Here is a 26,272-nt window from a genome sequence, read left to right on the forward strand (position 1 = left end):
CTTTTAAATCATTTTGAATAATATTGCAATAATATTTAAACTTGAACAACTTACGGTTTTAGATTTGCAATACTTTTGAATGCTATTGGAAGCAAATTTAAAACTCAGCGTCCTTTTTTTAGATTTTTAATAGTTTTTCAATGATTTTGGAAGCGAATCTTAATTCAACTTTTTCAGATTTTTAATGCTTTTGACTGATATTGAAAGAAAAAAAAATACTTTTTACAATTCATAATAATTTAGAATGACATTGAAAACACATTTAACTCAAACAATTTACATTTTTAATACATTTCTAATTATATTGAAAGCAAATTTAAATAAAGGTTTTTTTAATAATTTTGAAAGATATTGGAAGCTAATTTAAACTCAAAAACCTACATTTTAAAAATCTGTAATAGTTTTGAACGATATTGGAAGCAAATATAAACTCAAACTTACATTTTAAAAATGTCTAATAGTTTTTAATTATATTGTAAGCAAATTTAAACTCAAACAACTTATTTTTTTAAACAGTTTTAATGATATTGGAAGCTAATTTAAATGAAAAAAAAAGTTTTTTTAATAATTTTGAAAGATGTCGGAAGCAAATTTAAACTCAAAACAACTTTAAAAAGAAGAATGGTTAGTTGTTCATGGAAACAATGGTCTTAAAACAGGCTTAACCTTCTTTCTGATTTTGGAGTGGCACACATATAACCCCGACGTGTTTATGATCGCTATCATGGGACTCACCCAAACTGAATGAAAACACCGTTTGGTGTTGGATAAGCTCATCAGTGATGTAACCAGCATCAAAGAACAAGAGCCAACACAGACGACTAAACATCTGAGAAGCAAAAAACCACATCAGTCCTCTACTTGTCAACGTTGATCATAAAAAGCAGCACTATTCCTAAAGAGTGGAAAGGGATTTGTTGATCCAGCTGGATTGAATGGAGGAATCACACCCACCTTCCTCAAAGATTTCAAGAATGAAAACGCAACCAGCTTTCTACCAGGAGGTAGACGTAACGAAAGATCCCACGATGAGTCTTCAGCTGGCTCGGCGCCAGTCTCTGAGGATCATGGGAAATGAGGGTGAGGTGAGATCAGTAGCAGTGCATGTATGAAAGGAACTGACGCTCGGTTCGGCCTCTCTGTTGTGAATCTCTTCCTGCGATTGTTGGGAAACAATCTGGGATGAAAGAGAGGGGGAGGGGAGTTCCCAATGAGCTAAACCTCAGATTTTTAGAAAACCAATAACACCACGTAACGAGATGACATGCAGGGAATTTTGTGGGCGAATCCTTGCCAACTATTTAAGAAAAAAACCCTACAAAATCCCAATTTAACTCCAAAAACCACCGGCCATTCAGAAGCCACCACAACACCAACAAAACTATTGAGGCACGGACAAGTGTCAAAGGTAAAGACGAAAAGTATCATTTTCAATTAATAAATAAATAAATCCCAAAAAAAGTATATTTAATTAAACTGAATAATAAAAAAAAAAAAAAAAAAACTAAAAGCTTATTGCTACAATGTTCCGTTTGTTAAATGAAAACTACAGTCGTGGCCAAAAGTTTTGAGAATGACACAAATATTAGTTTTCACAAAGTTCGCTGCTCAACTGCTTTTAGATCTTTGTTTCAGTTGTTTCTGTGATGTACTGAAATATAATTACAAGCACTTCATACGTTTCAATCGACAATTACATGACATTTATGCCAAGAGTCAGTATTTGCAGTGTTGGCCCTTTTTCAGGACCTCTGCAATTGGACTGGGCATGCTCTCAATCAACTTCTGGGCCAAATCCTGACTGATAGCAACCCATTCTTTCATAATCACTTCTTGGAGTTTGTCAGAATTAGTGGGTTTTTGTTTGTCCACCCGCCTCTTGAGGATTGACCACAAGTTCTCAATGGGATTAAGATCTGGGGAGTTTCCAGGCCATGGACCCAAAATTTCAACATTTTGGTCCCCTTATGGCACGGTGCTCCATCGTGCTGGAAAATGCATTGTTCTTCACCAAACTGTTGTTGGATTGTTGGAAGAAGTTGCTGTTGGAGGGTGTTTTGGTGCCATTCTTTATTCATGGCTGTGTTTTTGGGCTAAATTGTGAGTGAGCCCACTCCCTTGGATGAGAAGCAACCCCACACATGAATGGTCTCAGGATGCTTTACTGTTGGCATGACACAGGACTGATGGTAGTGCTCACCTTTTCTTCTCCGGACAAGCCTTTTTCCAGATGCCCCAAACAATCGGAAAGAGGCTTCATCGGAGAATATGACTTTGCCCCAGTCCTCAGCAGTCCATTCGCCATACTTTTTGCAGAAGATCAATCTGTCCCTGATGGTTTTTTTTTTTTGGAGGGATTGGCTTCTTTGCTGCCCTTCTTGACACCAGGCCATCTTCCAAAAGTCTTGGCCTCACTGTGTGTTCAGATGCGCTCACACCTGCCTGCTGCCATTCCTGAGCAAGCTCTGCACTGGTGGCACTCCGATCCCGCAGCTGAATCCTCTTTAGGAGACGATCCTGGTGCTTGCTGGACTTTCTTGGACGCCCTGAAGCCTTCTTAACAAGAACTGAACCTCTTTCCTTGAAGTTCGTGATGATCCTATAAATTGTTGGTTTAGGTGCAATATTAGTAACCACAATATCCTTGCCTGTGAAGCCATTTTTATGCAACGCAATGATGGCTGCACGCGTTTCTTTGTAGTTCACCATGGTTAACAATGGAGGAACAATGATTTCAAGCATCACCCTCCTTTTAACATGTCAAGTCTGCCATTCTAACCCAATCAGCCTGACATAATGATCTCCAGCCTTGTGCTCATCAACATTCTCACCTGAGTTAACAAGACGATTACTGAAATGATCTCAGCAGGTCCTTTAATGACAGCAATGAAATGCAGTGGAAAGTTTTTTGGGATTAAGTTCATTTTCATGGCAACGAAGGACTATGCAATTCATCTGATCACTCTTCATAACATTCTGGAGTATATGCAAATTGCTATTATAAAAACTTACCCAGCAACTTTTCCAATTTCCAATATTTATGTAATTCTCAAAAATTTTGGCCACGACTGTAGATTAATTGATTCTTGGGATTTAAAAAACAATATTGTTTTGTAAAGATGAGAATCAATTAAAATCATGCCACACTAAACAACGGCAAAAAGGCATTTATTGTTTGAATATTGCAACGAAATAGACTTAATATAGAATTCTGAGGTTTCGTTTCATATCAAATGTAACAAATCACAAAGCTTTTCGCTACAATGTTCTGTTCGTTAACTGAAAATAGGCTAGACTAATCAATTCTTGGGATTTAAGAATCAATGTAATGTCGAATATCAATACTTCCGGAATCGCAATAACTCTGAAAGATACTGGAAGCTAATTTAAACTCAAAAACTTACATTAAAAAAAAATTCTAATAGTTTTTAATTCAATTGGAAGCAAATTTAAACTCAAACAACTTGCTTTTTAAAAACAACTGTAATGTTATTAAAAGCAAATTTAAATAAAAAGAAAATAAAAAAATTAAATTAAAAAAATGTTTAAAAAAAGTTTTCACACTAAACAATGGCAAAAAGGCATTTATTGTTTGAATATTGCAACGAAATAGACTTAATATAGAATTCTGAGGTTTCGTTTCATATCAAATGTAACAAATCACAAAGCTTATCGCTACAATGTTCTGTTCATTAATTGAAAACAGGCCAGACTAATCAATTCTTGGGATTTAAGAATCAATATAATATCGAATATCAATACTTGTGGAATTGCATTTCTTAAAAATCACAATAAATATCGTAAAGGCATCTAAGTATCGGTATAATATCGGATTCAAATCAAAACAGTTCACCCTGAAGTCTTTATGATACTCTGGTCACTAGATACGTAGTATTTTGTAGGGGTCAACCGATTATCAGCCTTGCTAATCATCGACACTGATAATACGTTTTTTATAGTTATCATATCGGTTATTTTCAAAACCGATTTGCTGACAAAATTATTTAAAAGCATTTAAAGATTTTGTCAGAGCCCTTGTTATTCCTAATTTTGAAATTCATTTTCATTTTTACACCAGATATCGGTTCAAAATATCGGTTATCGGTCTACTTGATCTGTAATAATCGGTATCAGCCCTGAAAAACACATATTGGGCGACTCCTAGTATTGTGCCCACATTATCCACCATCAAGTGAAAATATGCGTATGAAAACATCTAGAAACACCACAAATCATTGCTGGGTCATTCTGTGCCAAATCAACCAAATTTCAAAAACTTCACATTTTTTTATTTTGCTAATACTTTTTTCTGAGGAAAGATAGATATGTATAGCGATGAAAGCCAAAATATTAAATGTCATGGATGAATATTTACTGGGTAATCCACTATTTTGTAGAGGGAGGTCAAAATGCCAATTCAGAGCCAAGTTACAGGGGGTTAAAAATGACTTATAGATGGCAGCACCATTATCTTATTTGTACACAGAGATTGGTAGTTATATTAGTAAGATCTGTTGACTTTAGCAATCCTTGTTGCATTACATGCCAATGGTGACCTTTCAAAAATGGGGAAAAAGCACTTTTTTCCAAGTTTTTCTCCAAATTTTGCATGTCTGTAACTCAAGAAGTATTAAAGATATCTTAATGCCCTTTTAGATGTTGGGTCTTAACAAACTTTCCTTTTGCCATCTTTATTTTTAACGCTCTATGAGATTCGGTTCCAGAGATATTAGAACTTCAATATGGCTCCAGGGGTAGATCATTAAAATGTACACATTTTCAGTGGTCAAAAACCAAATGTGGGTTAGTTTAAAAAAAAATACAATACTTCTTTTGTTTTAAAGAGAAATGTCTGAAGAACAAATAATGTTAAAACTGGAGATGTATCTCCTTTCTTTCTGTCATGGATGAATATTTACTGAGTAATCCAGTATTTTGTAGAGGGAGGTCAAAATGCCAATTTTCTCCTTAGGTTCAGAGTCAAGTTGCAGGGGGTTAAAAATGACTTTAGAAAGTTGGCAGCATCATTATCTTATTTTTACACAGAGATTAGTAGTTATATTAGTAAAATCCGTTGACTTTAGCAATCCTTGTTGCATTTTGTGTCAATGGTGACCATTCAAAAATGGGGAAACGGCACTTTTCAAGTTTTTCTCCGAAGTTTGCGTGCCTGTAACTCAAGAAGTATTAAAGATATCTTAATGCCCTTTTAGATATTGGGTCTTAACAAACTTTCCTTTTGGCATCTTTATTTTTAATGCCCTATAAGATTTGTTTCCAGAGATATTGAAACTTCAATATGGCTCGAGGGGTGAATCATTAAAATGTACACATTTTCAGTGGTCAAAAACCAAATGTGGGTTAGTTTAAAAAAAAAAAAAATACAATACTTCTTTTCTTTTAAAAAGGAATGTCTGAACAAATAATATTAAAACTGGAGATGTATCTTGTTTCTTTCTGTCAAGACAACTGCATTGAACATACCAGTCTGAGTGCCATAATTATTCTTTTTCCAAAGAAGTATTAAAGAAATAGCAATATGATTTTAGATTCTAGTTGTTAATAAACTTCACTTTAGGAATCTTAATTTTCAAGGCCCTACATCATTCAGTCCCTGAGATATGAGGACCTCAATGAGGCTCTATAACCAAATTGTTGAATGTTAGCCATTTTCAGTGGTCGAAAACCAAATGTCGGTCACTTTGTATTCAGCTGATACTTATTTTATTGAAAGAAAAATGTCTGAACTTCAAATAATGTTGAAATTAGAACTATCTTGTTTCCCTTCTATCAAAACAATTGCATAAAACATAGCTGTCTGAGAGCTAAAAGTGCACTGAAATGGACAAGTTGACGTACATTACCTTGCTTTCTGTTATCTATTCATAATATTCTATATTTGAATCAGTTTCAGGGATATTTGGGAGATAGGGAAGTGTGGTTGCTTTCACAAACACATTGCAGTCACATCAGTAAACCAAGATTTGCCTTACCTGAATTAATTACTTTTATTATTTGCATAATTGCATTTTAAACAGTAATGACCAGAATCTAAAAACATATTTAATACTGCTCGAGTTACAAGCACACAAATTTTGGAAAAAGACTTAAGCAAAACAGGTATGTTCAATGCAATTGTTTTAATAGAGCGAAACAACATACAATTCTAATTTGACAATTATTTATTCTTCAGACATTCTTCTTTAAATAAAGCAAGTATCAGCTGTACACAAAGTGACCAACATTTGGTTTGCAATCATTGAAAATGGATAATATTCAACAATCTGGACATGGAGCCTCATTGAGATCCCCATATCTCAAAGAGTGAATGATCTAGGGCCTTGAAAATTAATATCCCAAAAGAAATGACAGAAAGAAACTAGACACATCTCTATTTTTAACATTATTTGTTCTTCAGACATTCCTCTTTAAAACAAAAGAAGTATTGTATTTTTTCAACTGACCCACATTTGGTTTTTGACCACTGAAAATGTGTACATTTTAACGATTTACTTCTGGAGCCATATTTACATTTCAATATCTCTGGAATCGAATCTCACAGAGCATCAAAAATAAAGACGCCAAACGAAAAGCGTGTTAAGACCCAATATCTAAAAGGGCATTAAGATATCTTTAATACTTCTTGAGCTCTAGGCACACAAACTTTGGAGAAAGAATATTTATAGCACCAAGACTGGTATGTTCAATGCAGTTGCCTTGACAGAAAGAAACGAGATACATCTCTAGTTTTATCATTATTTGTTCTTCAGACATTCCTCTTTAAAACAAAAGAAGTATTGTATTTTTTCAACTGACCCACATTTGGTTTTTGACCACTGAAAATGTGTACATTTTAACGATTTACTTCTGGAGCCATATTTACATTCCAATATCTCTGGAATCGAATCTCATAGAGCATTAAAAATAAAGATGCCAAAAGAAAAGCTTGTTAAGACCCAATGTCTAAAAGGGCATTAAGATACCATCAATACTTCTTGAGTTACAGGCACACAAACTTTGGAGAAAAACTTGGAAAAAAGTGCCGTTTCCCATTTTTGAATGGTCACCATTGGCACAAAATGCAACAAAGATTGCTGAAGTCAACAGATTTGACTAACTAATCTAAAAAAATATTAGCAAAATCGAAAATATGTGCCAGGGAACTTTTTGAAATTTGGTTGATTTTACATGGAAAGACCCTATTGTATTTTTTTTTTTTTTAAACCGACCCACATTTGGTTTTCGACCACTTAAAAAGTGTACATTTTAATGATTTACTCCTGGAGCCATTTTAAAGTTCCAATATCCCTGGAATCGACTCTCATAGAGCATTAAAAATAAAGATGACAAAAGGAAAGTTTGTCAAGACCCAACATCTAAAAGGGCATTAAGATATCTTTAATACTTCTTGAGTTACAGGCATGCAAACGTTGGAGAAAAATTTGAAAAAGTGCCGTTTCCCCATTTTCGAATGGTCACCATTGACACACAATGCAACAAAGATTGCTAAAGTCAACTGATCTTACTAATATAACTGCTAATCTCTGTGTAGAAATAAGATAATGGTGCTGCCATCTTTCTAAAGTCATTTTAACCCCCCTGTAACTTGACTCTAAATCTTGGCATTTTAACCTCCCTCTACAAAATAGTGGATTACTCAGTAAACATTCATCCAAGACATTGAATATTTTGGCTTTCATCACCATACATGTCTATCTTTCTTCAAAATAAATATTAGCAAAATCATTCATAAATTCAGTGGTTTAGAGAAGCACTACACAATGTGTTCATTCAGTCCAAGCTGAACAGAGAAGTGAAATGCTGAAGTGAAGTGCATTTGCTAAAAACAAAACACCACCTCTCTGATCAAAGCGGATATAAAATCGCAAACAGCAAATTTAAACCCGGCACTCAGCACATAAATGGAAACAGACGTCAAGAGGGCCGTTTTTATCTATCGCCCTCGCAACGCCAAGTTAAACACAGAAACTGGAAAAATGAAAATGAGCAGCAGTGGAAAAATCTGCCTGCGGAGGAACTGTAGCCTGTAAAATAATGACTTCTATGCTGAAAGATGACCTTCGGATCACAGATAGGTGAAGAAAACAGTTAGATATTCACTTTTTCACCAATACAATTGTGCAGTCAGTCTTATAATAATTCAAATAACTCATAACTTTGGCAACTTTGGAAACACAAACTTTCCACAAGCAAGCATATTTTCTTCTGAAGATGTAAACATCAGCGGTTAATGAACTTATTATTCACTTTGCGTAAGAAAAGGCGTGATTCAGTGCAACCGTCCAGCGGTTTCACATCCTCTCAGCTGAACCCATAGGCGTCTCTTTGACTGAACAAAAGTGAGGAAATTAAAACGTCCTTTTCCATGTTTTCCATGAACATCTGCTCCTTATTTCTGAGAGGATGTTGTTATGAGAGAGGAGTGGGAGATGAAGGGGCAGAAGGCATAAATAATTCTTCAGCACTTCCACAGAGACTCACTCGAGCTCCACTAGACGTAAAGACGCTTGCTAAGTAGTAATTAGTCATTTAGACAAGTTCACTTAATGCAAGTTTATCCTTTTCAAAAGTTTTTGAACAGTAAGACTTTTAATGTTTGTTTAAGAATTATCTTCTGCTCACCAAACCTGCATTTATTTGGTCTGAAGTACAGCAAAAACAGTACAATTTTGAAACATTTTTATTGTAATTTTGTATTGTAAAATGTCATTTATTTACATTTTAAAATATTGCCAAATAAAAAGCAGTTATTTTAAAACGTTCAAATATTTCAAAATTCAGCTTGAATAAATTACATTTTAAAATATTTCCAAATAGAAAGCAGTTATTTAAAAAAAAAAAAAAAAAGTAAAATTATTTCAAAATTCATTTTTGAAACCACAGGAATAAATTACATTTTAAAAAAAATTCCAAATAGAAAGCAGTTATTTCAAAAAGTAAACATATTTCAAAATTCAGCTTTAAAATTAAAGGAATAAATTACATTTTAAAATATTTCCAAATAGAAAGCAGTTATTTAAAAAAAAAAAAAAAAAAAGTAAAATTATTTCAAAATTCAGCTTTGAAATCAAAGGAATAAATTACATTTTTAAATATTTTCAAATTGAAAGCAGTTATTTTTAAAAGTAAAAATATTTCAAAGTTCAGCTTTGAAATCGCAGGAATAAATTACATTTTAAAATATTTTCAAATAGAAAGCAGTTATTTTAAAAAGTAAAAATATTTCAAAGTTCAGCTTTGAAATCGCAGGAATAAATTACATTTTAAAATATTTCCAAATAGAAAGCAGTTATTAAAAAAAAAAAAAAAAAAAAAAAAAAAAAAAAAGTAAAATTATTTCAAAATTCAGCTTTGAAATCACAGGAATAAATAACATTTTTAAATATTTTCAAATTGAAAGCAGTTATTTTTAAAAGTAAAAATATTTCACAGTTCAGCTTTGAAATCGCAGGAATAAATTACATTTTAAAATATTTTCAAATAGAAAGCAGTTATTTCAAAAAGTAAACATATTTCAAAATTCAGCTTTAAAATTAAAGGAATAAATTACATTTTAAAATATTTCCAAATAGAAAGCAGTTATTTAAAAAAAAAAAAAAAAAGTAAACATATTTCAAAATTCAGCTTTAAAATTAAAGGAATAAATTACATTTTAAAATATTTCCAAATAGAAAGCAGTTATTTAAAAAAAAAAAAAAAAAAAAGTACAATTATTTCAAAATTCAGCTTTGAAATCACAGGAATAAATAACATTTTTAAATATTTTCAAATAGAAAGCAGTTATTTTAAAAAGTAAAAATATTTCAAAATTCAGCTTTGAAATCACAGGAATAAATAACATTTTTAAATATTTTCAAATAGAAAATATTTCAAAGTTCAGCTTTGAAATCGCAGGAATAAATTACATTTTAAAATATTTTCAAATAGAAAACAGTTATTTTAAAAAGTAAAAATATTTCAAAGTTCAGCTTTGAAATCGCAGGAATAAATTACATTTTAAAATATTTCCAAATAGAAAGCAGTTATTAAAAAAAAAAAAAAAAAAAAAAGTAAAATTATTTCAAAATTCAGCTTTGAAATCACAGGAATAAATAACATTTTTAAATATTTTCAAATAGAAAGCAGTTATTTTAAAAAGTACAAATATTTCAGAATCCAGCTTTGAATAAATTACATTTTAAAATATTTTCAAATAGACATCAGTTATTTTTAAAAGTAAAAATATTTCAAAGTTCAGCTTTGAAATCGCAGGAATAAATTACATTTTAAAATATTTTCAAATAGAAAGCAGTTATTTAAAAAAGTACAAATATTTCAGAATCCAGCTTTGAATAAATTACATTTTAAAATATTTTCAAATAGACATCAGTTATTTTTAAAAGTAAAAATATTTCAAAGTTCAGCTTTGAAATCGCAGGAATAAATTACATTTTAAAATATTTTCAAATAGAAAGCAGTTATTTTAAAGGATATATTTAAACATTTCCATAAATATTTAAATATTTTTACTGTTTTTGCTGTACTTTGGTGAGCAGAAAACAAGCAAAAACCTTTGACTGGAACAAATTAAGAGTGAATTAATAATTTTTATCAGTTTTATTTTTGTTTTGGCTGAACTGTCCCTTTAAAATGTCTTGCTCAAGGGCTCAATCCTGGAAAGTTATTAAACTTTGTGTCAATATTTCAGTCAGCAGCAGCCCACTTTTCTACTCAGATGCAAGAGAAATTAAAAAAAAACTCACAAAACTACATATGTGTCGATAAATCAAGTGTACATGCACTTATAAACTCATATAGTAGGTATTTTATATAAAATAATCGCATTATGAAAATATGTAAACATCAAGCTATGATGAGGATGATTTGCATTGCAATCTAATATCATCAAGTACTTTTTGCAAAGGTTGTCATTCATATAAATAATAAAAAATCATAATAGATTAGATAAAGACCAACCCGAACCATTAAAACAATGCAATGTATGATTAAAATAACACCAAATGAGCATCTAAATTAATACGTTGTGTTATATTTTATCATTTAAATCTAAAATGCACAGCACTTTTAACTCCAAAAACCATCTCGAAGTTGAAACGTCTTTCCCACCTGAATCTGGGAGAATCCTTGAGACATTCCTCGAAATCCACAGTAATCTTCATGTTGACTTGACCAGGTTTATGAACACAGATTAAGAGCTAACAGGCTAGCATTAGCTCCTGTAAAAACACACAAACAGCTCAAACTTTCTGGTCAAATCACTCCAGGATCCCGGATAAACTCCACATATGAGCGTTGAAGTGTGATCTGCTGGTGTCAGTCGGACATGAAGCTGTGGAAATGATTGTTTTATAAGGTGTAGTTCCTCCAGCATTAACGAGTAACTGTTAGACTGATCTGATGAGAGGAGCACTGTGGGCTGTGTCTCAAAACGTAGTGTGTTGTCTATCTAGACAGCAGTTTTGGCCATGAGTTTCGTCCTGAAGGAAAGAAATGAAATAGTTTAGTAGAATGAAAACTCGCATGCAACCGTTCGTTATCTAATGGGCGGGGTCAACTGGTAAATTTCGGCTGTCAATCAACGTTTACTGGTATCGGATTGGCTGACGTGTTTTTTGCAAGGCGGCCCTTGTCAAAAAATCCTAAAGGATTCCAATAAGAATTTTGGAGGAATTTCTATCATATTGGAAATGTTCCTATAGGAATTCGATAGAAATAGTCTTAGGATTCCTTTAAAATTCTTAAAAGATGCTTTAAACCCTGGTGAAAAACAGCTAAAACCAGCATAGGCTGGTCAACCAGGCTTTTCAGGCTGGTTTTAGCTGGTCAGGCTGGGAAACCATCAGCTAAAACCAGCCTGAAAAGCCTGGGAGACCAGCTAAAACCAGCTCCTTCCATCTTAAACCAGCCAGGCTGGGAATGTTGCCAAAACCCCTCTAAAACCAGCCTGCTGACCAGCTAAAACCAGCCAACCAACCTAGGCTGGTTTTCGCTTGTATTTTCACCAGGGTAATGGAATCCTTTAGCTGGTCATAGCTGGTCGCCAAGCTGGTTTTAGAGGGGTTTTGGCCACTTTCCCAGCCTGGCCAGGCTTTTCAGGCTGGTTTTAGCTGGTCAGGCTGGGAAACCATCAGCTAAATCCAGCCTGAAAAGCCTGGGAGACCAGCTAAAACCAGCTCCTTCCATCTTAAACCAGCCAGGCTGAGAATGTTGCCAAAATCCCTCTAAAACCAGCCTGCTGACCAGCTAAAACCAGCCAACCAACCTAGGCTGGTTTTCGCTTGTATTTTCACCAGGGTAATGGAATCCCTTAGCTGGTCATAGCTGGTCGCCAAGCTGGTTTTAGAGGGGTTTTGGCCACTTTCCCAGCCTGGACAGGCTTTTCAGGCTGGTTTTAGCTGGTCAGGCTGGGAAACCATCAGCTAAATCCAGCCTGAAAAGCCTGGGAGACCAGCTAAAACCAGCTCCTTCCATCTTAAACCAGCCAAGCTGGGAATGTTGCCAAAACCCCTCTAAAACCAGCCTGCTGACCAGCTAAAACCAGCCAACCAACCTAGGCTGGTTTTCGCTTGTATTTTCACCAGGGTAATGGAATCCTTTAGCTGGTCATAGCTGGTCGCCAAGCTGGTTTTAGAGGGGCCAGGATGGTCAGGCTGGTCTTAGCTGGTCAGCCTTACCAGTCTGGGAGACCAGCTAAAACCAGCTACTTCCAACTTAAACCAGCTAAGACCAGCCTATGTTGGTTTTAGCTGTTTTTTTTTTTTTTCAGCAGGAAAAATAAAACAGGATCCCATTAAAACCTGTAGAAATGATCCTACAGGATATTTATGTCTTGTCAAAACCCCTCTAAAACCAGCCTGCTGACCAGCTAAAACCCGCCAACCAACCTAGGCTATTTTAGCTGTTTTTTTCACCATGGTAATGGAATCCTTTAGCTGGTCATATCTGGTCGCCAAGCTGGTTTTAGAGGGGTTTGGTCAGGCTGGTCTTAGCTGGTCATGCTGGGAAACCACCAGCTAAAACCAGCCTAACCAGCCTGGGAGACCAGCTAAAACCAGCGACTTAAAGCTTAAACCAGCTACTTACAGCTTAAACCAACTAAGACCAGCCTATGTTTTTGATATTTATGTCTTGTCCTATAAGAAAATCCTATAAGACCATTCCTACGCTGCTGAAAAAAAAAAAAAAACTAAAACCAGCCTAGGCTGGTTTAGCTGTTTTTTTGTTTGTTTGTTTTTTCACCAGGGTAATGGCATCCTTTAGGAACGGTTCCAAAATATGATAGAATTTTTTTACAGCATCTTTATTTTTACCTAATAAGAATCATTTTATTATCATTATCCAGGTTTTATTTAGTTGAATAGTTGAATTCAATGCAAGTGTATTTAAATAGACGTTCTACAGACACATGGCACATGTTACTTTTCTCACCGCTGGCTAAGATAGACCAATCACATTCGTTTGAGATTTTTGCGTCAGATTTTGCTTTAGAGATTGTGAACACATCTCAGTTTTAAATATCATTCATTGACTGTCGCGCATTTAAATGATTATACGTTTTAGTGTACAAACGTCTTCGTTAGGACCAAATCTGTCTTGTAATGTTGAATAGGACTCAATGGCTCAATCCCTCGTTTGAGCCGCCAAACGCCCTCTGGAGGAAAACCAACTTCGTGTCTCGTAGAAACGGTGACATTTGCCGTCCTTGTGATTTGAGACACGGCCAGAAACAGGCCAATGAGTCCAGTCTTCACTTCCCCTCCTTCCAAAGTCCTTTTTGACACCCTACACCACAAATTACACAATTTCGGTGCTGCATCAAAGATTGCGTCAGATTAGCTCGATATCATAAATATGTGCTTGGGAAGTTTAAGCAAATATCGTGGATTTGGTTTCGGGAAACTATCAAGGATCTCCAAAATCCACGTTTGAAGAAAAGGTTCACTCCCACTTTTATTCCACAATGAAACTGGAGCAGTTTTGCTCTTTATAAGCATTCATGTAAGGTTACATCGACCACGCAAATATCTATTTTTGTATCACGTGCATTTTTAAAGCTTAGAAAGTTCTTTCCAATGAACTTTACTTTATGGATCAAGTTTGGGTTCGTTGCATGTATGTATGATATTTTATTTTTGTGAAATGCTTCCATCTAGTGGTTGATTTCTGACTTTGCTTGAGGCAAATCATGTGCTTCAGACGAAACTCTTCATTCTTCAGAGATGTTGCTGTACATTGACTGATAGTATTAAAATCTACCTTCTCAAAAACACTGTTTTCTGCCAAAGCTACTCTAATTACTGGATTGTTTAAACTTTAAAGCTCTGCCAATGTAAAGACCACTTACCACAAGAAATAGCGTTAACTATAAAGGTAATAGCTGTATGTGACCTTGAATCACAAAACCAGTCATAAGTAGCACAGGTATATTTTGTAGCAATAGCCAAACATACATATTGGTCATATCGATTTTTTTGTATGCTAAAAATCGTTAGGATATTAAGATCGTGTTCCATGAAGATATTTTGTAAATTTCCTACCGTAAATATACCAAAACTTCATTTTTGATTAGTAATATGCATTCAAAGCAAATTAAAAAAAAAAAAAAAGCAAATTCAAAGAACAAGTTCATACCAACATTTTAATGACTGACAAATATGCACATTTTCGTTTGAAGAACATGCACATCTATTCAGGAAAAGAACCCAAAAAAAAAAAACTTGGGGAGGAATAAAATGGACAGAAATGGTCAAAATACTCAAAACCCATGAAAAAAATCAGTTCAACATAACGATAAAATCAAAGCACTTGTGTTTGAGAACGTATAAATGTAGGATTTAAACTATATTTGACATGAGTCGAATATGTGTGCGATCCATGTCAATGACTGACGGGATACCGCAGGACCATACCAGACCTTTCATCTTTCTCATTAAAAATAGGTAACCAATTAAGAAATAAGTGCTTTAATGTTCAATGTGTGCAGCACTGTTTCTGTCTCAACATTTCCTGACATCATTCAGTCGAGGGCCGGCCGTGTGAAACTGAAAACACATCTCAAAAACACACATCTCAAACTAATGATTGTACTTTTTGTGTGGAGAATATAGACAGGAGCCAAAACAGCAATGCTGTGTGGACATTTGGGTGAATTTCACAAAACCTGGCAAGCACTTAATTGAATGTACTTAATTTTTTAGATTAATGAAATAATGTTTTTAAATATCTAATTTCCTTTTTTTTTTTTTTGTAGTAAGTCAGAATTAATATTTTTGCATTTTAATGAGTCTTTTTTACATTGCAGGATATATTTAGACTTTCTCTCCCCTTTTTGCATTACTGTAACAAGCCTGATTATTTTTATTTAATAAAAAAAGTTTAATTAAAATAATCCTTTTTGTTTTTTTGCAAATGCAAATTTATATCTCTCAATTCTGACTTTTTGGCAAATGCAAGTCTGTATCTCACAACGTCTTGCATCGTACAATTCTTTTTTCTTACTATTCCAATTTTACATTTTTTTTCAATTCTGACTTTCTTGCAATTTCCGAGTTTTTTTTTCTTGCAAATGCTAGTTTGTATCTTACAATTCTGGCTTTTTTCTTGCAATTCCAAGTTTATTTTTCAATTTTGACTTTCTCGCAAATTAAAGTCTGTATCTCACAATTCCGACTTTTGTCATGCAATTCAGTTTGTATCTCCCAATTCTGACTTTCTCAAAATTTTGAGTTTCTTTCTTGCAAATTTTTTTTTCTCACAAATGCAAGTTTGTATCTTACAATTCTGACTTTTTTCGTACAATTCCAAATTTATATTTTTTCAATTCTGACTTTCTCACAATTCCGAGTTATCTTGCGAATTAAAGTCTGTATCTCACAATTCCGACTTTTGTCTTGCAATTCAATTTATCTCTCAATTCTGACTTTCTCGCAATTTCCGAGGTTTTTTTTCTTGCAAGCGCAAGTTTGCATCTTACAATTATGACTTTTTTTCTTACAATAAAAGTTAAGATTTTTCAATTCTGACTTTCTCGCAATTCCGAGTTTTTTCTTGCAAATGCAAGTTTGCATCTTACAATTCTGACTTTTTTCTCACAATTGTAAGTTTATTTTTCAATTCTGACTTTCTTGCAATTCTGAGTTTTCTCGCAAACTGAAGTCTGTATCTCACAATTCCAACTTTTGTCTTGCAATTCAGTTTGTATCTCCCAATTCTGACTTTCTCGAAATTGAGTTTCTGTCTTGCAAGTGCTAGTTTGCATCTTACACTTCTGACTTTTTTCGTACAATTCCAAGTTTATATATTTTTAATTCTGACCTTCATGCAAATCCAAGTTTATATCTTACAATTTTGACTTTTTTTCTTGCAAGTGCAAATTTGCATCTTACAATTCTGACCTTTTTCTTACAATTTATATTTTTTATTCTGACTTCCTTGCAATTCCGAGTTTATATCTCTTAATTCTTACTTTTTTCTTACAATTCTAACTTTTGTTTTAAACTCCTGAAATAAAGTTCAGACTTTTTTTTTCTCGCAACTGCAAGTTCATATCATACAATTTGCCCTTTTTTCGGAATTTATTTTTTTCTTGGAAATGCAAGTTTGTATCTTACAATTCTGACATTCCGAGTATATCTCTCAATTCTAACCTTTTTCTCGCAATTCTAACTTTTCTTTTATTAGAATTGTGAGATATAAACTCGCAACTGTGAGTTATAAATTCCTGAAATAAAGTTCTGACTGTTTTTCTCGCAACTGCAAGTTGCATCTTACAATTCTGACTTTTTTCTTGCAATTCCAAGTTTATATTTGTCAATTCTAACTTTATCTGAATTTTGAGATACAAACTCACAACTGTGAGTTACAAAGTCCTGAAATAAAGTTTATATATATATATTATATATATTTAGAAGCCAAATATGACCTAGACAAGTTCTTGCCAGATTTTGCATCATTCACCCATTTAGCTTTTTATTTTTTTTTTTACAACCTACATATATATTGTGTGAGTATTCATGACTATAATTTGATAAATACACCAAAACAACAATTGCAATTTTAGAGGTCAAATTGCTTGGTCAATATATCAAAATTATTTTATCTTTTATTTAGTACTGCAGGATAATTATATTCTTCAGAAATCATATAATGGCATTTGGAAAAAAAAAGGCAATCAAAACAAACAAAGCTCGATAAGGATGCCAAGTCGAAAACCGTCAGAACTGTTCAGCATCTAATAAAGCTTTTGCAGTTTCGGAAAAGCAACAGAGACAACCAAAGGGTTCAGTCTACTGATCAGTAGTTTTCTATCTAGTTCAGTAATACTCACCTGTTAATCATAGACAGGGCAGATACTATTAGTGCCAATGTAATTAAACATGGTTTTCAGAAGCCATGCATACAGTAGAGCTCGGTGTGTGTGGAAGCCCAAGACCACATCAGTCCCCCTTTAACCAGTGCATGCTAAACCACCTGCCTGTTCAGATTATTAAACGTCGATAACGGCCGAGTTGGGAAACCAGAGAAAGCGTACGGTTCATTGTGGACGTCGATGAGTCGTGACGGGGTGTAGGACACAAGCACACTTTCTCAGCGGCCTCCCACGCTCTCGCCACAGGAAGAGGGTGGAGTCCAGGCCTGGAACGCTTTGATAACAGTCTCGTTTCTTAGTGTGATGACAATAAACGTTTGGCAAATAAGGGAGCTGGATGATGATATGCGTGGCATTGCGGTGTTGATGGAAAACACGGGGTGGAGGGGAATCCTGGAGCTGAACCGGTGACGAAGCTGCGCCTTCCAGACGTTCACGGGACAAGGAATCCATCTGTAATAGATGGAGAAGCTACAGTTTATTTTATTATATCAAATATATTTAGATTTTATTGTTTGTTTTTTAATTATTTTAAATGCATTTCTTTTTTATTTCTACAGAAAAAGCAGGGGAAAACATATCTAAGGAAGCCTGTTTCCACCATTTATAAAACAACAACAATTGTGACTTTGCCCAATACAAACTCACAATTCCGACTTTGAGTTATAAAGTCAGAATTGCGAGATATAAACTTCTGACTTTAACGCAAAGGTTTTTTTCTCGCAAAATGCGCGTTTGTATCTCATAATTCTGACTTTCTCGCAATTATGAGTTTATTTTTTAATTCTGACATTTTTCTCGCAAATGCAAGTTTGTATCTCTCTCAATTCTTTTTTTCTCACAGTTCCGAGTTTCTCACAAATCTGACAATTCCAATATTTTTTTTCTTGCAAATGCGAGATTGTATCTCACAATTCTGACTTTTCTCCTCTCAATTCCAAGTTTATCTTACAATTCTGACTTTCTCGCAATTCAGTTGTTTCCTTGCAAATGCAAGTTTGTATCTTTAAATTCTGACTTTTTCCTTGAAATTCTGAGTTTATAGCTCTCAATTATGACTCTCGCAAATCCAAGTTTTTTTTCTTGCAAATCCAAGTTTGTATCTCACAATTCTGACTCTCTCGCAATTCTGAGTTTTTTCTTGAAAATGCAAGTATCTTAAATTCTGACTTTTTCCTAGAAATTCTGAGTTTATAGCTCTTTATTCTCACTCTCGCAATTCAGCTTTTTCCTTGAAAAAACAAGTTTGTATCTCACAACTCTAAATTTTTTGTCACAATTCTGAGTTTATCTCACAATTCTGACTTTCTCGCAATTCAGTTTTTTCCTTGCAAATGCAAGTTTGTATCTCACAATTCTGACTTTTTTCTTGAAATTCCGAGTTTATAGCTCTCAATTATGACTCTCGCAATTCCGAGTTTTTTTTTCTTGCAAATCCAAGTTTGTATCTCACAACTCTGAATTTGTCACAATTCTGACTTTCTCGCAATTCTGAGTTTATAGTTCTGAATTATGACTCTCGCAATTCCGAGTTTTTTCTTCTTGCAAATCCAAGTTTGTATCTCACAACTCTAATTTTTTTGTCACAATTCTGAGTTTATCTCACAATTCTGACTCTCGCAGTTCTGAGTTTTTTTCTTGAAAATGCGAGTTTGTATCTTTAAATTCTGACTTTTTCCTTGAAATTCTGAGTTTACAGTTCTGAATTATGACTCTCGCAATTCTGAGTTTTTCTTCTTGCAAATCCAAGTTTGTATCTCACAACTCTAAATTTTTTGTCACAATTCTGAGTTTATCTCACAATTCTGACTTTCTCGCAATTCAGTTTTTTCCTTGCAAATGCAAGTTTGTATCTCACAATTCTCACTTTTTTCTTGAAATTCCAAGTTTATAGCTCTCAATTATGACTCTCGCAATTCCGAGTTTTTTTTCTTGCAAATCCAAGTTTGTATCTCACAATTCTGAATTTGTCACAATTCTGAGTTTATCTCACAATTCTGACTCTCGCAGTTCTGAGTTTTTTTCTTGAAAATGTGAGTTTATATCTCACAATTCTGACTTTTTTCCTCACAACTCCGAGTTTATATCTCTCCTTTCTTAATTTCTCACTCTCGCAATTCAGTTTTTTCCTTGCAAATGCAAGTTGTATCTTTAAATTGTGACTTTTTCCTTGAAATTCCGAGTTTATAGCTCTCAATTCTGACTTTCTTGCAATTCCAAGTTTCTTGCAAATGCAATTTTGTATCTTACAATTTTGACTTTCTCGCAATTCCGTTTTTTTTTCTTGCAAATGTGAGTTTGTATCTCACAACTCTTTTTTTCTTGAAATTCCAAGTTTCTTACAATTCTGACTTGTTCTCGTATTTCCATGTTTATCTTTCAATTCTGACTTTTTTGTTTTTCATAATTCCGAGCTTATATCTCGCAATTCTGACTTTTTCCTCACAATTCTAAACTCGCAATTGTGAGTTATAAAGTCCAGTTATGAGGGGGGGAAATGCAACTTGTATGTTCACAGAATTGCGAGTTTATATTTTACAGTTCTGACTTAACAACTTGCAAATGTGTGTTTTAAAGTGAGAATTACAAGATATAAACATACAACGTATTATATAAAGCATTTATGTGGAAAAAAAAAGCACAATTGCAAATTTATATCACAATTCTGAAGTCAGAATTGCATGATGTAAATTTGCAATTGCAAGAAAAATGTCAGAATTGTGAAAATCACAATTACTCTTTTCATCTTTTATTCAGTGGTGGAAACAGGCTTCCATACGGATCACATGAAGAAGTCACATAAATAAATCTCTATTATTAAATTTACTTAAATTATTCAAAGACTATAAACGCACTGAAAAATACATTTTAGTGATAAATTAATTGGTCACAACAGCCTAATATTCACTAAAGATGATACATGAAGAAAAATGCAATTTTGGAACATATTTTCACAACAAGGTTCAATAGACAGCTTGATTGAAAAAAAATATTATTTTATGCCAATATAAGGGTTAATAAAGAGTTTCCAGGGTTAATATGTTGGGTTAAGAGTTTATCACTAACCCCCCAAAAAAGCAATAGCAGTAGTCATGCTTGACTTATCCATCTGCACTAACAAGCAAAGTCTCTGCTCTATTCTGAAGTGTTTTGTCCTAAACTGATCTTGGGAGAGCATCTGGAAACCCTTCCAGCATCTCAAGGGACCTCTAGTGGTCAACAGACCATGCTTGAAGACTCTTCCTCCAACAAAGCAAAACAAAATCTTCACACACAAAAGGCAATCGAAGCATCATAGTTCACTCAGAGCATGTGAACGTTTCAGTTTATGTGCAGATTTTCAACACCACAATTACTCTTGTTGGGACTTTCCATTTTAAGCAACTGTTCAAACTACATGTACAGTAGGTCAACGCAGGTCAATAGTGTTTTTCATTACACTGCTAAGTTCATTTACCATCTTGTGGGGGGTCGACGGTGATGTCCTCGGTCTCTGTGTCATCCTTCATCTCTTCATCCTCATCTTCATCCTCTGCCAGCTCACTGGCGATGAGTTGTCGGGCTAGCTTAATGTTCATGCCTTCATTATAATGCATCTTCCTCATCATCTGGAACTGCTGCTTTCTGGCTGAGGAAAGACAAAACATACAGCTCTAAACACCAGAACCCACTGATTCACCGTCCATTAAGGGAAACGCAAAAAGATGAAGACAAATCTTTGTTCTAGGTTAACAAAAAGCTGGTGGAAAGTGGTAACACATCAAAGTGGTGTACATCAAACTGAATGCTGCATGCGCAGTTTTATTTTTCACATTAGCATATATGCTTACAACACCAATATCAAAATTTCACTTGTTTGAGTCACTTGTTTCGGTTTTTTTTCTCTAGCAGTGAACACTGGATAAACAAAGAGATTCAAATCTTTAGTTTTAGGAAATAAATAATTAGAGCTGTCACATTTGTAATTAAAACAATAATTTGATTTTTTTTGTGTGTGTTTTGTGCGTTGACAGTGATATTTGTTCTGATATTGGCCAACGTTTACCTCAATAACTGCTTGAGAAACAGGATGCAAAGTTCTCTTCACTGAGAAACTCATGGCAAGCTGTACTTGTTATTGTTTTACTCATATATTTGTTATAAATTGTACATATCTGATTATATACAGTGCCTTGCAAAAGTATTCATACCCCTTTTTGTTTTGTTGCCGCATTATGTTAAACTGCTGTAAATTAGTTTTTCCCCACATCAGTTTACACTCCGTACACCATAATAATGACAAAGCAAAAACCAGATGTGCAAATTTTACAAATGTATTAAACATAAAACACTGAAATAAGTACATTGCATAAGTATTCATACCCTTAACTCAGTACATAGTTGAAGCACCTTTACAGCCTCGAGTCTTTTTGGGTCTGATGTGACAAGCTTTGCTCATCTGCATTTGGCAATGATCTGCCATTCTTTGCCTCACCTTTTCACCTCTCAAGCTCTGTCAGCTTGGATGGGGGCTGGCAGACATTTTCTCGAGTCCTAGTTGTTCCAGTCGTCTTCCAGTATGGATAATGCTTCTGTCAACCTTCAATGCAGCAGATTTCTTCCCTAGATCATTGCCTTAACGCAAGTCTGTCACTGAGCTCTACAGGCAGTTATCTTGGTTTTTGCTCTGATATGCATTTTCAGCTGTTAGACCTTTTCTGAGAGGTGTGTGCCTTTCTAAATCAGACTCATTCAAATGAATCTGCCACAGTTTAACTCCACTCGAAGTGTAGTAACATCTAGAAGCAATATGAAGGCTAAATTTCGAGTGTCCCAGAAAAGGGTATGAATACTTATGCAACGCGATCTTTTCAGTTTTTTATTTTTAATAAATTTGCAAAGTTGTTACAAACCTGTTTTGTGCTTTGTCATTATGGTGTATGAGACGTAGATCGATGTGGAAAAAAAGTAATTTAAAGCAGTTTAACATAATGCTGCAACAAAACGTGAAAAAAAATGAGGGGGTATGAACACTTTTGCAAGGCACTGTATGTCCAATATTTAATGTTCCAAATAAATGAGAGCATTCAATAAAATTCATTTCCACTAGGGCTGCACGATAATTAGGCAGAAGTTCTTCTTATTATCTTATTTATCATAATAAAGTATATTTATAATGCAATGCCTGTATCACAGCTTAGAATACTATAAAAAATATGCAATATTCTGTGTAAGAGAAGCCACATCCTCTCACAGAAGGATCTACTTCAAACACTCGACTAACGTTATGAAGTGAGTTTGGAGTAAAAACATGTCATTAAATGTGGTATTTTCACGTGCTTTCAGAAGTAGCAGCATTTACTACACAAAACCGTAGTACACTGAGAAGCTATGCAAACAGCTGTCATTATTGTGAAACGTTTTCTTTCTATTTCCATATTGCGTGATTAAATCGTCTGCAATAATGAAAGCGATATAGAGTAGCTTGTCAGTGACCTACGCTGCCCTCCAAAGGCAAAGCGCAGTAACTACACATTTGGTCAAAATTGAGTTAAGGCTTAAAAAGGACTTTGTGACAACTGTTTTGTCTTGTGGCAAAGTCTCCTGGTTCAATTATGTCCCATTTCAGAGAAACGAGAGCGTCAACATGTTTGACTAGCTGGCGTAAAAACTTTAAAGGAACACTCCACTTTTTTTTGGAAATAGGCTCATTCTCCAACTCCCCCCGAGTTAATAAGTTGATTTTTACCGTTTTGAAATCCATTCAGCCGTTCTCCTGTTCTGGCGATATCACTTTTAGCATAGCTTAGCATAGATCATTGAATCCTATTAGACCGATAGCATCATGTTCAAAAATGACCAACGAGTTTCCATATTTGTCCTATTTAAAACTTGACTCTTCTGTAGTTTTATCGTGTACTAAGACCGGTGGAAAATGTAAAGATGTGATTTTCTAGGCTGATAAGATTAGGAACTACACTCCCATTCCGGCGTAATAGTCAAGGAAGTTTGCTGCCGTAACATGACCCAAGCAGGCGGAGTAATACCACGCAGCACATGTGCAAATGCTAATCCAGCTGGGAACTAATTTCAGGCGCTGCGTGATAATACTCCGCCTGCTGCATCCATATTACGGCAGCAAACTTCCTTGACTATTACGCCGGAATGGAAGTGTAGTTCCTAATCTTATCAGCCTAGAAACTCGCAGCTTTGCATTTTCCACCGGTATTAGTACACGATATAACTACAGAAGAGTCATGTTTTAAATAGGAAAAATATCGAAACTCGTTGGTCATTTTTGAACGCGATGCTATTGATCTCATAGGATTCAATGATCTATGCTAAGCTATGCTGAAAGTGATATCGCCAGAACAGGAGAACGGCTGAATGGATTTCAAAACGGTAAAACTCAACTTATTAACTCGGGGGGAGTTGGAGAATGAGCCTATTTCCAAAATAAGTCGAGTGTTCCTTTAAAGGCATTTTTCTTTCAGTGTTGGCGTAGTTACTGCACTTTGCCTTTGGAGGGCAGTACGGCTCTGTGTAGTAAATACTGCTCCATCTGAAAGCATGTGCTGGAGATTTACTACCGATTACACAAACGGTTTTACTGACAAAATGCGCATGACAATCGCCTTCGATTAATCGTACATCCCTGATTTCCACTGTGGTATCAAAACTATTGGTACCAGTTTCACTTGTATTAATATACAGTCGTGGACAAAAGTTTTGAGAATTACCTAAATATTGGAAATTGGAAAAGTTGCTGCTTAAGTTTTTATAATAGCAATTTGCATATACTCCAGAATGTTATGAAGAGGGATCAGATGAATTGCATAGTCCTTCGTTGCCATGAAAATGAACTTAATCCCAAAAAAACTTTCCACTGCATTGTTAAGAAGGCTTCAGGGCGTCCAAGAGAGTCCAGCAAGCGCCAGGATGGTCTCCTAAAGAGGATTCAGCTGCGGGATCGGAGTGGCACCAGTGCAGAGCTTGCTCAGGAATGGCAGCAGGCAGGTGTGAGCGCATCTGAACACACAGTGAGGCCAAGACTTTTGGAAGATGGCCTGGTGTCAAGAAGGGCAGCAAAGAAGCCACTTCTCTCAAAAAAAAAAAACCATCAGGGACAGATTGATCTTCTGCAAAAAGTATGGCGAATGGACTGCTGAGGACTGGGGCAAAGTCATATTCTCAGATGAAGCCTCTTTCCGATTGTTTGGGGCATCTGGAAAAAGGCTTGTCCGGAGAAGAAAAGGTGAGCGCTACCATCAGTCCTGTGTCATGCCAACAGTAAAGCATCCTGAGACCATTCATGTGTGGGGTTGCTTCTCATCCAAGGGAGTGGGCTCACTCACAATTTTGCCCAAAAACACAGCCATGAATAAAGAATGGTACCAAAACACCCTCCAACAGCAACTTCTTCCAACAATCCAACAACAGTTTGGAGAAGAACAATGCATTTTCCAGCACGATGGAGCACCGTGCCATAAGGCAAAAGTGATAACTAAGTGGCTCGGGGACCAAAACGTTGAAATTTTGGGTCCATGGCCTGGAAACTCCCCAGATCTTAATCCCATTGATGACTTGTGGTCAATCCTCAAGAGGTGGGTGGACAAACAAAAACCCACTAATTCTGACAAACTCCAAGAAGTGATTATGAAAGAATGGGTTGCTATCAGTCAGGATTTGGCCCAGAAGTTGATTGAGAGCATGCCCAGTCGAATTGCAGAGGTCCTGAACAAGAAGGGCCAACACTGCAAATACTGACTCTTTGCATAAATGTCATGTAATTGTCAATAAAAGCCTTTGAAACGTATGAAGTGCTTGTAATTATATTTCAGTACATCACAGAAACAACTGAAACAAAGATCTAAAAGCAGTTGAGCAGCAAACTTTGTGAAAACTAATATTTGTGTCATTCTCAAAACTTTTGGCCACGACTGTATATGCTTATAAACCTTTACTAGACAAACCCTGCATGTAACACTACATAAGACTGTGCATTAAAAAGAATTGAGAAAAACAGACAAAAGAGAGAGAACGAGTTGCGGAGCAGTGTGTGTTTGAGCCGCCGGCTGACGGTGCGGTGAGCTGTGCAAATGTGTAATCAGTGTGAGAGGAAACAGAGGTGAATCTGGGGCCATGAGAGACAGAGACACGTGTCTCACCTTGATCCTCCGGACTCAACTCCTCCTCCTCTTCCTCACTGCTCTCCTCCTCTGGCTCTTCCATGAAGCGAGATTCTGCGCCTTCCGCCGCCGCCGCCGCCGCCGCCAGCCTGAGACAGACAGGTGAGAACGAGAAGCCATCATTCAATATTTTGAATTAGTTTTTGTAATACAAATTTATATTTTATTATTTCCCGTTTAGTTCACATACACCTTGCAGAATTTGCAAAATGTTAATTATTTTAGCAAAATAATTGGGATCATACAAAATGCATGTTATTGTTTATTTAGTACTGACCTGAATAAGATATTTCACATAAAAGATGTTCACATATAGTCCACAAGAGAATAACTGAATTTATAAAAAGTACATCCCCTATGATTCTTAATACTGCATTGTTTCCTGAATGATCCACAGCTGTGTTTTTTAGTTTAGTGATAGTTTTTCATGAGTCCAGATAAAACCTTCAGGTCCCACAAATTCTTTGGTTTTTAGGCATTTTTGTGCATTTAAACCCTTTTCAGCAATAACTGTTTCATTTTGAGATCCATCTTTTGACACTGAGGACAACTGAGGGACTCATATGCAACTATTACAGAAGGTTCAAATGCTCACTGATCATGGTAAATTTAAACTTATGTTATCTTCCGGGAAACATGCAAGTATCTTCTGTAGCTTCCGAAGGGCAGTACTAAATTAAATTTATGCAAAATAAGAAAGATTACCACATCTCCA

General features: G+C 35.0%; 2 protein-coding genes across 2 annotated transcripts in view; both read right to left on the reverse strand.

Annotated features, from left to right (window-relative positions):
• Positions 1-11,432, reverse strand: part of acap2b (ArfGAP with coiled-coil, ankyrin repeat and PH domains 2b) — an 88,542-nt gene extending 77,110 nt beyond the window's left edge. Inside the window, exon 1 of the mRNA XM_073843906.1 lies at positions 11,128-11,432. Within this exon, the coding sequence (XP_073700007.1) occupies positions 11,128-11,180 (53 nt within the window). The 5' untranslated portion in view covers positions 11,181-11,432. The remainder of the gene's footprint in view (positions 1-11,127) is intronic.
• A 3,213-nt stretch (positions 11,433-14,645) lies between these two features.
• ppp1r2 (protein phosphatase 1, regulatory (inhibitor) subunit 2) overlaps positions 14,646-26,272 on the reverse strand; it is a 29,192-nt gene continuing 17,565 nt past the window's right edge. The window contains exons 4-6 of the mRNA XM_073844596.1: positions 25,537-25,646; positions 20,847-21,017; positions 14,646-17,842 (exon numbers count right to left, since the gene is read on the reverse strand). Of these exons, the coding sequence (XP_073700697.1) occupies positions 17,823-17,842; positions 20,847-21,017; positions 25,537-25,646 (301 nt within the window). The 3' untranslated portion in view covers positions 14,646-17,822. The remainder of the gene's footprint in view (positions 17,843-20,846; positions 21,018-25,536; positions 25,647-26,272) is intronic.

The sequence above is a fragment of the Garra rufa genome, chromosome 7 (assembly GCF_049309525.1).
Source record: "Garra rufa chromosome 7, GarRuf1.0, whole genome shotgun sequence".
Taxonomy (NCBI): Eukaryota; Metazoa; Chordata; class Actinopteri; order Cypriniformes; family Cyprinidae; genus Garra; species Garra rufa.